Genomic DNA, 16,325 nt, shown 5'->3' on the forward strand with positions numbered 1-16,325 from the left:
GTACTAAGCTGTTACAGACATTGAAAAAATGTATCGGGATGGAGATATATGCAGGAATATAATTAAATGCATGAATATGTGAAAAATATGTCAGCTCTGAAAACAGGATTTTAATATTAATGTATGGACTATAGGGTATACAAATGACCGTACTCCATAAGTACATATGTTGTTGACATGTAGCAAATGTGTAGTTACCATGTAAAAACTGGCACATTTTTGTTGACCTTTTTTGTTTAAACCTTATTTTATAAACATACAATAAAGATGAGTTCTTAAAATAAACCATTCTTATGTAAAATTGATTCGATTGTCAGATAAAAATATATGATCAGGGTTGAGGATCCAAGCTGACTAGTAATATCCAACCGAATCTCAAAATCGAGGAATATGATGGGACACACCGACAAATATTTTGTCGATGTATTTTAAAAATGAGACGGGACTGGACGGTGTATTTTGTAGATAAATCTACGGTCACACTGTCACAACACTACGCTAAAATAAACTTTAAACCATTAAAATCAATGAAATAGTCGAACTATCAATGTACGTACCATCTAAAAAGTTCATTTGTTGTTGCATTTGACGCAGCCCATTGCAAACTTCCACTAATATGGCCTACTTAACCGAATTTTCCACTAATCATGACGCATCTGCGGCTCCTATGGCTACGCCTTTCATTTGTGCCGGACACATACACAACCTCAACCTCGACCTCACCTCAACATGCCGCACCACACGCAGAGACCGAGCTAAACCAGAGGAAAATCTTCAGCGCAGGTTTGTTTGCTATCTGGACAGATAGAATACACCAGCCATGGCACACCTATTGGAAAATCAATTGTTCAATGCGGCCAAGACGATCGAGCAGCAGCTGGACCAGCAGCTCGACCGCCTGGATAACCTGGACTCTGACGACCTGAAGGTGTTGCGCGAGCAGCGCCTACGCGAACTGAAAGAGCTGAACAACAAGAAGCAAGAGTGGCTCAGAAATGTGAGTAATGCCCCCGTCGCTTTCGCACGGCTTCCGCCAAGAGCTGACCGATTTCTCGCCTCTTTCCCCCAGGGCCACGGCACCTACACGGAGCTGGCTGACGAGAAAGAGTTCTTCGAGGTGTCGAAAAAGTCACCCAACATCGTGTGCCACTTCTACAGAGACAGCGCCGAGCGGTGCCGCATCGTGGACATGCACCTGAAGACCCTGGCCGCTAAGCATGTGGAGGCCAAATTCTGCAAGGTGAACGCCGAGAAGTCCCCATTCCTGACGCAGCGTCTGCGTATCAAGGTGATACCCACGATTGCACTGGTGAAGGACAGCAAGACGAAGGACTTCATTGTAGGCTTCACCGACCTGGGCAATTGCGACGATTTCGCCACGGAGATGCTCGAGTGGCGCATCGCCCACTCGGGGGTGATTGAGTACAAGGGCGATCTCATGCAGCCGCCAGATGTGAAGCGCAAGCCGTACATGAACCGGGCGCAAAAGACAATACGTGGCGGCTATGATTCCGATGACTCTGACATCGAACTGGATGACTAACAACAGCCACCCATTCCGTAACCTTAAGCCCAAAAGTCCCAGCCACACACAAAACACACAACAAAACCCACACTCAAAGCTTGGCCTGAAACAAATCGAAAAAAACAAACAAACACACACACAAATCAAAAGCTAGCACATGGATCTAAACCAATTAGGCATACTTTTTAGAGTTATTTATTTAATATTACGTTTTCGAGCGTATTCCTGCTGCTGCGACCCTCCTCTCCCCCCTATCCACTCCGCACATTCAGTTCGTATAGCATTAGTATTCGGTTGCCTTTTACCCCCGTTTAAACACTCTAGCGAGCTTAAAAGTACCCTAATCTTAATTATATCTCATATGAAACGATGTTTATAAAGCCTCAATTATTATGCACGATTATGTAAACTCTTTAATACTGTTTTTTACAATAATTTCTAATATTTTTACCCACTTGCTTGTTATCCACTTGCTAGTAGTTTGCTCCCATCTTCGAGTCTGCCTCTGGGGCACAATCCGCACGTACTCAAGCTCGCTCTTAAATGGTGAATGTAAAAGAATGCACACAACAAACAAAAAAGACAAACAAAATATCATCTGGCATATATATATTTTCTAACAATTTGACAGAGATGTAATGCATTTCCTAATGTAGTGGTAACTAACACATATGTACAAGTTTTTTATATTTATTTTTGTAATTCTATAAAGCATCAGAAAGAAAACTATTAAATTGCATATTCTCAAAGAAAAACAGTGATTCGATTCGATTATTTGAAAAGTGCGCGCAACAGCAGGGCTGCATGCGATTAAGTTGGCAGCCAGGTTTGACAAACGGAAGCATCCGTCAAAAGCAAAAGGGACGCCTGTTCGCAAAAATTTACCTGACGCCAATTTAGCTTGTTCGCTATAAAACCTCGCAGTCTGCCCGGGACTATAAATCTCTTTTCCAAAACGTATCCATCAGAGACAGACAACAAGCTCTTCAATAATGGTTCTCGTACCTGCGGCGCGCGGCATAGTGCAGGTTCTGATGCGCACCAACACCTTCGAGGAAATAGCCCAGATTATGGATTGCGATGTGGAGAGTGTGGTCAGCTGCATCAAGGAGTGCCAGCTCGTCGAGGGAAACACCGCCACATTTAAACTCCCGACGAAGCCCGCGGCAGTGATCAAGACAGTGCGCCTCCCACACGAAATAGCGGATAATGTGGTTGTGCAGGTTCAAGATCATCCGATCGATGTGCAGCAGAAGCAGGTGCCCCAGCACGACATCGAGAGGAACTGTCGCACACTGCAGAGTGGCGTGGTCGATATCAAGGCAAAGCATATCCAAGTGGGGAACGTGGGGCTGAGTATGGACGTCAAGAAACGCCGCATGGCCTGGGCCACTGCACACCAGGACTGGACAGTGCGCGACTGGCGCAATGTCTTCAACATAGACGATCTCAAGTTGGTAGATGGCACGCCGCCGAAGGAGATATTCGTGGATACCCTGGTGGGTCCAGAGGGGACCAATCGCAGTGACCTGAGTCTCCTCGAACTGCTGATGGCTATCATCCAGCCCAAGATCCAGACGCAGGCTCCGAAAAATGCCCAAGAGCTCCGGGCCGTGCTCTACGACGCATGGCACAGCGACCAGGAAATGGTGGACAAGATCGAACAACTGTACGAGTCGATGCCGGTGCGTGTGCAGTTAGTTTTGCTCACCGGCGGTGGCGAAACCAACTTCTGACAGATCCCCGGTCCCCTGCAATTAATTCTCTTCCAAAGAGTGACGTAACGTAATAAAAAATCTGTTAAAATTAAATTCAAAATGTTGTGCCAGTGCAGCCCTGGCTGAGCTGTGTTGCGACTCTGCCCGAGCAGGGTTGCAGACTACGAGTGCATCAGCTGCTTGTAAGTCGTCCCCGAAAACAGCAAAAAGCTTGTTTAACTTTTGCAACGGGACGCTTTTGCACTTCCAGCGTCTTTGCCGCGTCATAAAATAATACCAGCCGTAAGTTCTATGATGGGGGGAGGGGGGTTTGCGTCTACCCATGCCTGGGCGGTGAGGTGATGTGGTGCGGCGGCATGGAATGGAATGGCTGCGGTGGATGAGCTCATACGAAAACGAAAAGAAACAAGTTTAGCTTTTTGGAATGATGATGGCTGGCTGGACGTTGGGGCAGCTTCATTCGAACGTGAATCGCGAACCACGCCGGATGAACGACAACGGCCCAACAATACAGATACGAAAAGCGTGTGACAAAGCCCGCATAAGTGTGTCCATTTCTCTCTCTGTGTGTGTGTGTGTGTGCGTGCGTAGAATTTTACTAGCAGCAGCAGCAGCAGCGTTTTTCTTTGCCATTGCTACTAATTGGTGGGTTTTAATGTTACGTGGCCATAACGCGGCATTAATCTGGATTAATTAACAATCGGCCTGCACTGAAATCAGCTGAGCTGGAGAAAACGTAGGCATCTCTCTCTCACACACTTTTAGCTTTTCGTTTGTTTTTAGGCAATGCTGCTTGTAAGCAATCGATAGAAGAAGAATCTAAATTCAAAACAAAACAGAACAAATTCAAAGTGCAAAAAAGAAGGGAAACTCTCTCTCGCGGCAACAACAAAAATCAATAATTGGCCCCGTGCCCGTGTGTTTGTGTGTCACTGTGTGTCAAGTTGTGTGTGTGTCCCTCTCTGTGAGTTGAGTGTGTATTGTGGCTGCCTGGACAACTGGAGCAATGCCTTATTGATCAGCCCCCTGGAACAGAACATTCAAGTGCAACCGAAAGAAATTGTATCCCAATCGAGAGTAACCATGCAGTCGCCCCAGCCAGCGCAACCGAGCGGCAGCGGCAGTCATACGCCCGTCAATTCCACGTCCAGCCTCTCCTTCGTAACAGGCACAGCAGCTGCCAGCACCAGTACGCCCATCAGGATCAACAGCGCTAAGCACTCTGGCGGCGGCGACTCCTTGCTGCCATCGCTGGGCCTGGCTGGCGGCAGTGGGACGGGTGCATCCACCTCCTCCCACTCGATGCCAGGCACCCCGCATCAGTCCAGTAGTGTACCGACGGGCAGCCATCTGCAGCTGCAGACTCCGAGCGCCACTGGCGGCGCCGTGACGCCATCCGGCCTCTCGATGGGGGCCTCGAATCAATCGCTGGGCGTGAGCGTCGGTGCGGCCAGCAGTGTCGGCGGCATCAGCATTACGCCACCGAACAGTGCTGGTCTCCGTCAGTCGACAGGTGAGTACAGCTGCCCCTCACCCCCTCCCCGTACCTGCTAGATGGCCTGGCCCCAATGGCTTTTTGATGTCTTTTTTTGCGTTTTTCTTTTCATTTCGTATTCTCTTTCTCCTCTTCCTTTGCCTCTGCCTCTTACGTCTTGTTTTCCTTTTTAATTCGATTCAATGTCAGCGGACCACATACTCCACCGCAACACTCTCTCTGTCTCTGTGTCTCTTTGCCTTTGTGTTCTCCATTTCGTTTAGTTTCGTTCCGTTATGTGTTCTTTCGATTCGATCATTCACAATCGAAACTAATCAAAATGATTAACATTGTAGGGGGGCACACACAAGCACACAAACACACACACAAACAGTTTTTGATATCAGTTTCGGTTTTGATTTGCTGTGGCTTCTCGCATTTCAAAATGCCCATCTAATGCCCATCCCGTTCGCTCATTCATTCATCCGTTGAGTGTCGGAGGCAAACCATCTCCCCGCCCCGCCACTGGCTCTCCCTGTGGCCCCGTTATCGCTTAACACTTTGCTTTGTTCGGCATTTAGCACACTTCCGCTGTGTCGGAACCATTCATCCAAGTCCCATGTCTGTCGTTCACTTTTCTTTTGATTGCTGTAGTTGTAGTTGTAGTTGTCGCTGTAGTTGTCGCTGTAGTCGTCGCTGTAGCTGGTGTTAATTGATTTACATACTAAGTAGTCGGGGGCTGTCTGACTGGTTGCCATGCTCTTGGCTCTCCACAAATTTCCCAAGGTTCGATTGTCATATCGGAATATTTTGCCATAGTCCGGTGTGGTTGTGTTTACAGTGTTGCCATGGCATCAGTGATACTAGGGATACGAGTCGAGTGTTCAAGGCAGATTCCTTGTGGAGATTTCCCCAGTAATTAATTGACTTATCCCCCCCCATCATGCGATTACCCTAAGCGGAAGAGATCTACTGTCTAAGTGGATTAGCTAAAGCAGTACAGCTGATGGAAATACAAAGTAGATTAGGAGGAAATGATTCGTTTCATATCAGAATATTCATCGCTAAGATCCTAGCCAAGAAGGACAGCCTCCTTTTGATAATATACGAGGATGAATATAGTTGTGTAAAGCCCATACATTTCTATGGTACTCTCGCCGCAGTCTTTGGAGCTTAATCGTATCCGATTTCTGTTCGCAAATCATGTGTCATTTTCGTTCTGTTTTCCCACAATTGTTTAGTACTTTTTATTTGCCCTAACGTATCACTTAACACCCGATAACGTATCTCGTTTCCACCCGCCGCCCAAGTTTTAGGTTCTACATTTCCATGCTCTCTCCCCCCCTCTTGCTTTTGTTCAGCTTACATTCTACACTGCAACATGGTTTCGCTTTTGTTTCTGTTTCTTGATTGTTTTTGCTTCTCGTTTTCCCCTTTTGTGCTGTTTATCGATTTGCATATGACTTTTGCTTTCCGCGGGACAGGTGGGTAACCAGGACAACATCACCAATCAATGCTCTGGCGGGAAAGGAATTTTGCACGCGCACCCTTTGACCCCAAAGTCCACAGAAATTTGTGTATATTTTTGCTGTTGCTCTTGATTATTATTGTGTGCTATTGTCGTTAAATTTTTTATTTCGCATGTTGTATTCTTTTATTGTTCAGATAGACACATACACATCCATCCATACACGTATGTATATCTATATGTATGTGTGTAGTGTACGTAATTAGCTGACACAAGCGCTCATACTCCAGGCTAAATGCGACTTTATAATTGCCCTTGTACGCCGTGCCTCGTCTTTTTTTTTTGCCCGCCCCTGGGCACAGTGGGCGCGAATAGAGCTCGCCGCCCGGTCCTGCATGAATGTGTGCAGAAACGCTTGGAAAGTTGTACACCTGTCAAAGAGATGCCCCCACTACCCACTACCCTTCCCCCCGACGGACCTGCTCGTAAATTTTGCAAAATGGGAAAATGCGTGAAAAATAAATACGAAAAAAATCGATGGATTGCGGCAGAGCCTCCCGAGGTCTTCCATGGTTGGGGTTTCTGGTAAAAGCTCTTGGGCTGCAATCCATAAATACTTCTAAATCAAGTCCTTGCTGCACAAGCGAATACTGTAAACTGCTTACATGTCGTGTACGCGTTTCGCTAAAGTCTTGAATTATCTTCCAAGGAAAGAGCATACATGTGTCGGCTATGGCTGCACTCTTTTTTCGCGAACATTTTAAGTGGAGCTTGTCGCGAACAGAGGCAGGCAGCAGAAGGGGCAGCAGAAGGGGCAGCAGAAGGGGCAATGGAGAGTGGGTCAACTGGTCACAGAATGTGGACTATAGACTTTGGGCCGGACCTCCTCTCGTGCTGATGAGCTCTATTTTTGCGTATGTTTCGGCTAAAAGATGGCTCCACGAAAAGGTCAACAGCGAGGGGGCGAGTGGGGGGGCACTGGGGCCGATTTGCATCTGCATTTGCATACTGAACGAGTTTTATCCTGCCCTGTGTGTGTGTCCCGATGAATATTTTATAGCATGCTTTTGGGCAAATTAAAGGAAAATAAATAAAACATGGCTAGAACGGGGTGGAGAGGGGGCTACCTGCCGTCCGTCCCCACGCCACATGTCACTCTTCATTGATCCCCGAAATGGAATTGTAATTGGATTACATCAAAAAAGAAGCACAACCAAGGACCCAGTGGGGGGTCATTTAGAGTGGCGCCATGTGACGTCACTGGGGAGGGAAATGGTGGGCGGTGGGCTGGTGTGAAAGTGCAGAGTGCACTTGCATCATTTGAGGGTCTGGGGAATGGCCAAACAGAGAGTGTGTGTCCATAATTCTCGCCGCATGACCGCATGCCTGAACTTTGAACTATTGCAGTATTTCAGTAGAGGCTTTGGGGCTGGTGAGGCGTGTTCTAATTGCGTAAATTGATTGCCTGCAAGGCGGGCGGGCACTCGGCCGCTCGAGCTCTTTATTTAAAATCAATCAAGGCATTGTATGCTATCTTCTGGTACGAGTCCTCTATCCCTATCGCCTATCTTAATTACCGCTAGGCAGGCAGGCAGGCAGGCGCCTCCTTGGCGCCCAACGTGACCATCTTAAGCGGGGGCGGTTGGGGGCTTGCAACGGGACTGCGTGCTGAGCTCCCATGTCTGATACGGAGACAATTGATGAGCTCACATAATTAAGCCCGTAATGGTAATGGATGGTCTCGGATGGTGCTGCCTTATGGCCTGACTGGATCAAGCTCCTCCTCCTCCTCCCACTCTAAACTGTATCCTTTTGTTCCTTCTGCGTGTAGTATGTGCTTTATTTTGTACTTAAAACGTGTCGATGTCGTCTATGTGTCGTGTGTGTACTATCTGTAACTAAAACTGTCTGTACCAGTGAACCTTCTCTATATATATCTATATATACCTATATATATCTATATCTATATACATATTGCTCGCTTTCTCTCTCTTTCTCCCTCCGCCCGTATATGTGTGTGCTGCTCTACTCAGTATTCGATTTCAAATTCAAACGGCGACCTTCGCTGAAAGTGCTCTTAACGAAACTGCCATCCAACGACAGTTTGAGCAACAGTCCGGCGCCATCATCGCCAGGTGAAGTTTCCTCCTAAAAACAAAACCACAAAAAACCACAACAACAACACTCTTTCGACTCAATCAATCAATCACCCAAAACATCACATTCGATTACATTTATTATCGATTAGCTATCACTGATCATCTCTGAAATTTCTTTGGTTGCTTTTGACTCGAAGGATCATCCACCATGGATCATGGTCTATAGAGAGGCTCTCTCGTGGTTGGGAGAACTTATGTTTCGTTTCCATCCATCACGATCATAATCAAGTGATCACCTGATCATCTGATCATCTCTGATCACCTGATTTTGCTGCCCAAAAACTACTTGGTGTCGCATTTGTATGCATCTCCCATCCGCCAGCTAATACTTATGTATATGCCCCACCCAACCTTAACCCAATCCCCCAACCGAAACCCCCCCCCCCTCCCCTTTCTCCCCCCTCCACCCCAAAAGTCAGCCAAGCATTCCATGACGCATTTCGATTGCCATTTTCGTGCCATTTCTGTGTAGAATTTCTGTGGAGCGACTGCGGCCGCTTTATCATCAAAAGATTTTGCGATTGTGTGCTGTGGAGAGTCGGGAATTATTATTAAATACTCGAGTGCTGTTCGGAATTTTCGCTTGGCAGAAAGAAACCTGGATAAATGCTTGTCCCTGCGGTCTGGTCGTACGATATCTTATCGTTATCGTTATCCCTTTGGCTGGGCGGTTATGGTTTTGATTTGAGTTTTACAACCTTAAAATGTTGCGAATCCGCGATAAGAAACCAATTAGGTGATAAATCTCCATGGAATCTATAGAGCGAAAGACTTTTACGATAGTTTCAGCCTAGGATTTCCCGCAAAAAGAGGTCCATTGAAAAGGTGAATCATCGTTTGAGGAATCGACAACAGCATTTTCCTTATCGCTGGCACTGATAAAGGTTCATGTTCTGATTTCTGTGATGAGTAATCCCCAGAAGCACACCTGTGCTTCGACAGGTGTCTGCGAGCTCCCTCCTTTCAGCCGTGACACACATAAAATGCTCAGGTGGTCTCCGATCGGGATTTTATCTTTGGGCAGACAATTATGCTACATTTCACAGGTGTTCCTTACCCATTTATCATGGACATTGGACTTGGGACACAATAATTGGAAGAAAAAATAGGTATTTTATGATTCAGTAGAGATACCAAGGAAGAAGCTGAGATTCTAGCTAATAAACCCATTGCTCAGGCCTAGGTCTGCAGTCGATTGTTCTGGATATCTGGCTATCTTTACAATGGCTTTGATTTCGATCTCTATTATGACACGAATAAATCCAGGCCGAGTACAACCCAACGTGCACGTGCACTGTAGTGCACAGATAACGATCCGCCCTGTCTCTAATCTTCCACTTGGGATAGGTTCGGGCTAAGGAGATCCCACCTGAGTCACAATCCACGAAAGCAGGCCATAATTGCGGGGTGTTGTGTTCTACAATATATAATTTCAGCACACACACTGTTCTGCTGTCCGGCCGGAGATATGGCAGCTCCTCTGCTGGGGCCCCATCGATAACGCCTCCCGAAAGGTTTGCGGCAGAGCAGCAGCCGCGAGGTCAGCGTTGTTATCGTTATCTGAACACCCCACACACATGTTGTCTATATCGTATATTCACGCGTTTGAACTGTCTGCTGGCTGCGGCAGAGCCAGCGGCGATCTTCTCTACTAGAAATATTGCCACACTACTCGTGCGCTACGAAATATACACTCTCCCGCTCGTGGCGATGAGTGTGTCAGGTGTCTGTTCGTGTCATTCGAAAGGTATGTGCCCGTTCGCTTATGGGACATTTTTGCATGTGCCCTAGGCTTAGGGGTACAGAATGTCCCCACTATTTAGTGGTTTCTGTCTGTGATGGCATTGGAGCTAGCTTTAGTTTAAATCCTTGCTGCCAACAGCTGCCCTTGCACAAGCGAGTGCAAAGAACAACATACATGTCGTGTGCATGACGCAAAAAATACTGCCCACCGCTGACCTAAATTAAGGCCAAAAGTGGACCGATTCTTGTTGATAATTTTCCAACCAAATATGGTCCAAATGCAGTGGAAAATCTTTGCCTAAAACTCAGGCAGGCTCAGTTTTTTTGATCATTGGCTTGTCATTCAATATCCGACACTGTAAAAGTATCAACACATTCGGCTCTTTCAAAAATAATGACGAGCGTGCTCCGAGTGCATAAACAGAGCGAGCCAGCGGGCAGCGACCAGACAGTTGTTGTGTCTGTGTTGGCCGACCGACGTTGTCGTCATCGCCGCTGGGCCCCAGCTCTCAGCGTGCTGACGGGTCTCTGCTCTGTTCTGCTGCTGCTGCTGCTCTACTCTGCTGTGCTGCTGCTTTCAGTTGTCATTTGCTGCTGCCGCCGCTTGTGCGCTTTTGGGCGGCATATATCTCAATCAGTCGGCGCGAGAGGCCGGCGGAACGGCAGAAAGCCAGAAAAAGAAGAAGAAACCAGAAAACAGAAAGAAGTCGAAAACACATTCAGCACGCAGTCGTCGGCGTCTTCGAAACGGTTCCCTCTCGCATAACGCATAACGCATACGCCATGTAGTGCCGTGCCGTGCTGTGTGCCGCCTTGTAAAACGTGTGAATGAGCAAAATAAAATGCAAATAAACTACTGCCTGTAAATATTGCACATACATACATATCTGTATGTGGATGTGCTCTTCGGAACGGAAACCAGTTGAGAGCCGGAGAACCGGAGTTATGTCCGATTGGTCATGAATCTTCTACAAAGCAAGTGGCAATTATTAATCCACCAACAAAAAGTCAACAAGAAATTATAAATTATGTGTGTCTGTGTGTGTTTGAACATTACGATTATATACTCTTTTTTGGTATCTATTTTTATACAAGCAATAAACGAAATTAATAATAATGTGGAATGAGCGCGAGGGCCGGACAGCAGTGCCGTAAAGTGCAAGTACGAGACACTTGACAATGCCACCCCACACGTGCCCCGCGCCCCGCGCCCCGCACCCCCAGGCCCCACGACAGACCTCCCATAAGACTCTCGCTCTCTCGGTGTACGGAATCTGTTTGTTTGTATATCTTGCGAAATAAATTAAAGCATATTCGTAAAATAAATAAAACGACTACCCCGGCAGCCCATCCGCGACCCATGGCCCCTCCCCTCCTCCGACCTGCGCTCACCTTTAGATATTGTTGATTTTTTATGCCGACCCAACCTGGTCCTAGTCTCTGGGCCTTTTCTTAGATTTTTTGTGTTTTTTTTTCGATCGTAAAACGTCGATGGAAAAGTTTTCCCCTTTTGCGATATATTTTTTGTTCATTTTTCGGATCGATTAAAACCATCTACGAAATCACACACCACACACGAATATCCCATCCAAGCTCCAAGCACCAAGCTCCTGATTAATGAAAAACAATCATTACGTAGAACATATTTTCCGTTTTACAGGAATCGCCAATTGGGCCTCAGATAATCGGGACGGCAATGTGACAGATAAGGCAAGTATTCCCGAACCGCGAATACCTACATAATTATTGTATAATTTTATTTAGTTTGAGTTTATCAAAAATTAGTTACCAGCAAACAGAAATGGGGTCATTATCTATATCTACAGGGAGGTGGGGCGGGCAAGAAGTTGCGATAAGAGTGGGGTCTGGTCTGGTCTGGTCTGATATTTATTGTAATCGATGGACTTGGAACATGCCACGTGCAACATGGAATGGATATGACACATTGTTCTTTCCACTTTCATTGGTATTATAAATGTTAATTAGATTAACACTTGAGTTTCGGGCTTCCTTGCTTCCAAAAAGAACTTTTGACAGCTCTGCCTTGAGTAATTTTCCGTAGACTCTTGACGTAAGAGCACCAAGCGCCTGAGACCCGCCTGAATCCATGAAAATATCCCAGTATTTGAACGTTTTCCATTGCAGTTTTGGGAAAAAGGTTTTAGTCTCACGAATTCCAGATGCCCGCATATGGTATGTCCTACTTATTTGATCTCTGTCATTCTTATAGTCCGCTGCCGATGCCGCCAAACTCAATCGCAAGGAGTCCTACAAGGCCCAGAGGAAGAACTACCGCAAAGAGAAGAAACGTGTGGCCAGCGAGCTGATGAATTCCCTGCAGGATCCAGCCGTGATTGTGCTGGCCGACTGGCTGAAGGTCCGCGGCACCCTCAAGTCCTGGACGAAGCTGTGGTGCGTGCTCAAGCCGGGACTGCTGTTGATCTACAAGAGCCAGAAGACCAAGAGCAGTCACTGGGTGGGCACCGTGATGCTGACCGCGTGCCAGGTGATCGAGCGGCCCAGCAAGAAGGATGGCTTCTGCTTCAAGCTCTTCCATCCCATGGAGCAGTCCATCTGGGCGCCACGCGGACCCGACAAGGAGACAATCGGTGAGTGGTGGCCAAGCGCCAAGCAACCTACGCCCGATGCGACCTCTAAACAATTGTTCTTGCAGGCGCCGTTGTCCAGCCATTACCAACCGCCTACCTGATCTTTCGAGCGCCCAGCCAGGCGGCTGGTAAATGCTGGATGGATGCCCTGGAACTGTCGCTGCGCTGCTCGGCTCTGTTGCTGCGCACCAACAGCAGCACAGCGCCGTCCAACACCTCCTACGTGGGGGAACCGCTGCTGCCCGTCTCCCACGAGACACAGTGGTCGGAGGCGGACTACGAGAAGCACTTCAACGATCACGGTAAGTGGGGCCAGTTCCTGGCACTGCCGCCCGACATGGAGTCCTCGCGCTCCGACACCAGCCTGCCCTCGCGGGCCCAGACTCCGCTGCTGCAGCAGCTCTACAGCAGCGCCGTCAGCAACTGGGAGCGCACCAAGCGGCTGCCACACTTTCGGCATCATTCGGAGCAACGAAAGAGCTCCCTCAGCGATGCCTCCAGCTGCGACTACGCCTTGGGTACCCAGCGCAAGCGTCGCCTCCTGAGCCCCGTCAGTAAGTCCCTGTCCCTGGGCGGAACAGGGGCCCTGGGCGGCAGCAGCTCCAGCGAAGAGAACGAGGATGACTATGGTGACACGAGCGCTGGCAGCCAGGCCCCGGCCCCGGCCCCGGCCCCTGGCCCTGATCCGCGGCCTGTGAGCGCTCCGCCCGATTGCCTGTTGCAGCCCCGGTTCCGCCTCAACGTGAAGGGTGATGCCGAACAAGTCGTTATAGCTAGATATTGTCGTGCTGTCGTTGTCGATGTCATTGTAGTTGTAGCTGGCTAGGATCAGGATCAGCGTAGACTTGGAAATTATTGTTCAAAATTATAGAGTATGTGCCGGGAAGGGCACCCTCTTTGACACCGTCAGAGCCCCTATTAATCATTAGTCTTTTCTGCTGTAAAACAAGAGCGCCTGCACCTGCCTTGTATTTCGCTAATGAGGCTGACAGCAGTCGAGAGCTTTGTTCTTAAGAGGCTGCTACAGCTAGAGAAACGTCTGTGGCAAATGCTAAACGTGTGTCTCATTTCAATGAATCTTAACCGTTTCAGATCTGGACGCGGACAGTCAGAATGAAGCACCCAACGCCGCCATGTCGGGCCTGGAGTCAGAATCGGAGTCGGATGCGGGCGAGGCAGTGCAAGATGATACCCTAGAACCAGCCGACTGCGTGGAGACCACCTATGTGCCCTTCACCGAAGAGGAATTTGGAGAGGTAACTAAACGGAAGTCATCTCCCTCCCGTAACATTTCACACGTTTCTTCTTCAGCAAGGGGAGCAGGTGGAGGAGTTGGCCGACGAGAACAAGAGCCTCATCTGGTGCATTATGAAGCAGGTGCGTCCTGGCATGGATCTGAGCAAGGTGGTGCTGCCCACGTTCATCCTGGAGCCACGTTCGTTTCTGGACAAGCTCTCGGACTCGTATTACCATGCGGATTTGCTCTCCAAGTAGGTCATCTCTTCCCCTAACGTGTGCTTCATTACTAACTAAGACTCTGACTCTGACTCTCTCTGTAGGGCCGTGCAGGAGGATGACGCATTTACGCGCATGAAGATCATCGTGCAATGGTACATGTCCAGCTTCTACAAGAAACCCAAGGGCCTCAAGAAGCCCTACAATCCGATATTGGGCGAGACGTTCCGTTGCTATTGGCAGCATCCCAGCGGCAGTCGGACATTCTATATTGCCGAGCAGGTCTCGCATCACCCGCCCGTGTCGGCCTTCTACGTGACGAATCGCGAGGATGGCTTCAGCATCACCTGCTCCATCTTGGCGAAATCGAAGTTCTACGGCAATAGCACCTCCGCCGTCCTTGAGGGGGCGGCCACGATGACGCTATTGCCGCGCGGTGAATGCTACATAGCGACCACGCCCTACGCCCACTGCAAAGGCATTCTGATGGGTACGCTGTCCATGGAGCTGGGCGGCAGGATAAACATCGAGTGCGAGAACACCGGTTACAGGACGGAGTTAGAGTTCAAGCTGAAGCCATTCCTCGGCGGATCAGAGTCCACCAATGTGGTTGTGGGCAAAATCAAGCTGGGCAAGGAGACGCTGGCCACCATCAATGGACACTGGGACAGAGAGTGCCGCATCAAGGACGCCAAGACGGGCGAGGAAACCCTTCTGTTCAAGGTGGATGCCGATCTGCGCGCTAAGCGGTTGCCTCGATACCTGGTCCCCGTCGAGGCGCAGGAGCCGCACGAGTCGCAGCGCCTGTGGGAGCGCGTCTCTGAGTCCATTGCACGCGAGGATCAGGTGGCTGCCACCGAGGAGAAGACCGTACTGGAGGAGAAGCAGCGGGCCGACGCCAAGGAGCGTTCGAGCATCGAGGCCCCATACGTGCCCAATCTCTTCGAGCTGGATAGCTACGGCCAGTGGATATACAAGTACGCCGACCTTCGGCCCTGGGACGTCCGGAACGATGTGCGGCAGTACGAGTGCCAGTACAAGGTGCTGACCCAGACGCGCCACAAGTCGGTGCCCATCGTCCACGGGGCCGAGCTTATGCATCCCCTGCGGAGCTCCCTCGAACCGGTGGCCCGCTCGCACAGACAATCGGGGGCTGCCTCCTCGAAGGCACCCAAGGCCAAGAACAAGAGCCTGGTTCTGGCGCCACGAGACACCAACTCGGACTCCAGCCAGTCGCCCCAGGGCGTGGTCAAGCGGAGCTCCTCCAGCTCGATTAGGCAGTAAGTGAAAGTGCATTGCCTCTCTCCTCGTGGAAAGTACTACAGTTTTGATTTTTCTACCTTTCAGAATTAACGCGGCCCTCGATCAGGTTAACCGGGTGCTGGAGGAGCACTCGAAGCAGCTGAACGACATAAGCCGGCGCCTAGAGCGTATGCAGTATGCTCCCCCGCCGCACCTGAGACATGGCGCACATAACATGCTGGGCGGCGGTGTGGCCCTGTCGACGGTGATCAAGTCGCTGATCTATGCTCTTATTGGGCTGACCTTTAGCGTGATCCTGCGCTGGCTGTTCAAGTAGATGCGGACGGGCAGGACAGGGCAGGGCAGTTGCGGGCGCAATTTGTTTATACTTAAGAATACATTTTGGTCAACCTTTAGATAACTTATAATACACCCTAGAAAACAGATTCAGACTGTACGACGCCTACTATTGTATTGTATACTGTATTGCCTTTGCCCGCTGCCAGAGATGTGCAGCTAGAAACTCTATTTGCGCGAGAATCCAATCACGAACTAAGTCATAAGTGTTTGCCGTATGTACTCGTAAGTCCCCTCCCCACCCTCCCACTATCCCGCAGTTGACGGCCAAGTGCAAGTCTCCTTCTAAACTCCGAAACACTTTTTGGGTAGGCTAGGATAGCGGATAGATAAATATATACACACACACACACATGCATATAGTATAGTTGCACCTGATTTCGTAAAAATTCCAATATCTTCGATACTACTGTTTGGCTAGTTCGCTTTTTCGTTTCGTTGTTGTCTCTCCCTTCTTTGAGTAATTATACGGATACGTACTCTTTTATTACCTTTTACCCAATTACCTTTTAGAGCGATTAACGAACGAACAATGCTCGAGAGGCTGTCTGCTCGACACCACCCGCACCCTAGAG

At 48.9% G+C, this 16,325-nt stretch overlaps 3 protein-coding genes across 11 annotated transcripts; all 3 read left to right on the forward strand.

Moving 5' to 3' along the window:
* The first annotated feature begins 440 nt into the window (after nucleotides 1-440).
* LOC108155388 (thioredoxin domain-containing protein 9) lies at nucleotides 441-1,975 on the forward strand. Its single transcript, XM_017286168.2, has 3 exons — nucleotides 441-549; nucleotides 748-997; nucleotides 1,070-1,975. Exons 2-3 carry the CDS (start codon nucleotides 821-823, stop codon nucleotides 1,541-1,543), a joined length of 651 nt encoding a protein of 216 aa, XP_017141657.1. The 5' UTR covers nucleotides 441-549; nucleotides 748-820; the 3' UTR covers nucleotides 1,544-1,975.
* Nucleotides 1,976-2,344: 369 nt separating this feature from the next.
* LOC108155387 lies at nucleotides 2,345-3,336 on the forward strand. The gene has a single exon (XM_017286167.2). It carries the CDS (start codon nucleotides 2,518-2,520, stop codon nucleotides 3,259-3,261), a length of 744 nt encoding a protein of 247 aa, XP_017141656.1. The 5' UTR covers nucleotides 2,345-2,517; the 3' UTR covers nucleotides 3,262-3,336.
* A 96-nt stretch (nucleotides 3,337-3,432) lies between these two features.
* On the forward strand, nucleotides 3,433-15,839 carry LOC108155386 (oxysterol-binding protein-related protein 8). 9 transcript variants are annotated; one of them, XM_033388653.1, is made up of 10 exons: nucleotides 3,433-3,525; nucleotides 4,027-4,756; nucleotides 8,219-8,320; nucleotides 11,748-11,797; nucleotides 12,318-12,696; nucleotides 12,762-13,445; nucleotides 13,789-13,952; nucleotides 14,008-14,186; nucleotides 14,256-15,431; nucleotides 15,499-15,839. In XM_033388653.1, exons 2-10 carry the CDS (start codon nucleotides 4,327-4,329, stop codon nucleotides 15,728-15,730), a joined length of 3,396 nt encoding a protein of 1,131 aa, XP_033244544.1. In that variant the 5' UTR covers nucleotides 3,433-3,525; nucleotides 4,027-4,326; the 3' UTR covers nucleotides 15,731-15,839. The 9 variants fall into 9 exon arrangements, with proteins under 9 accessions (XP_033244544.1, XP_033244543.1, XP_033244545.1 ...); XM_033388652.1 differs by lacking the exon at nucleotides 3,433-3,525 and adding an exon at nucleotides 3,559-3,888; XM_017286161.2 differs by lacking the exon at nucleotides 3,433-3,525 and having other exon boundaries at nucleotides 3,563-4,756; nucleotides 12,762-12,998.
* The last annotated feature ends 486 nt before the right edge of the window (nucleotides 15,840-16,325 follow it).

The sequence above is a fragment of the Drosophila miranda genome, chromosome 2 (genome assembly GCF_003369915.1).
Source record: "Drosophila miranda strain MSH22 chromosome 2, D.miranda_PacBio2.1, whole genome shotgun sequence".
In the NCBI taxonomy this organism is placed as follows: Eukaryota; Metazoa; Arthropoda; class Insecta; order Diptera; family Drosophilidae; genus Drosophila; species Drosophila miranda.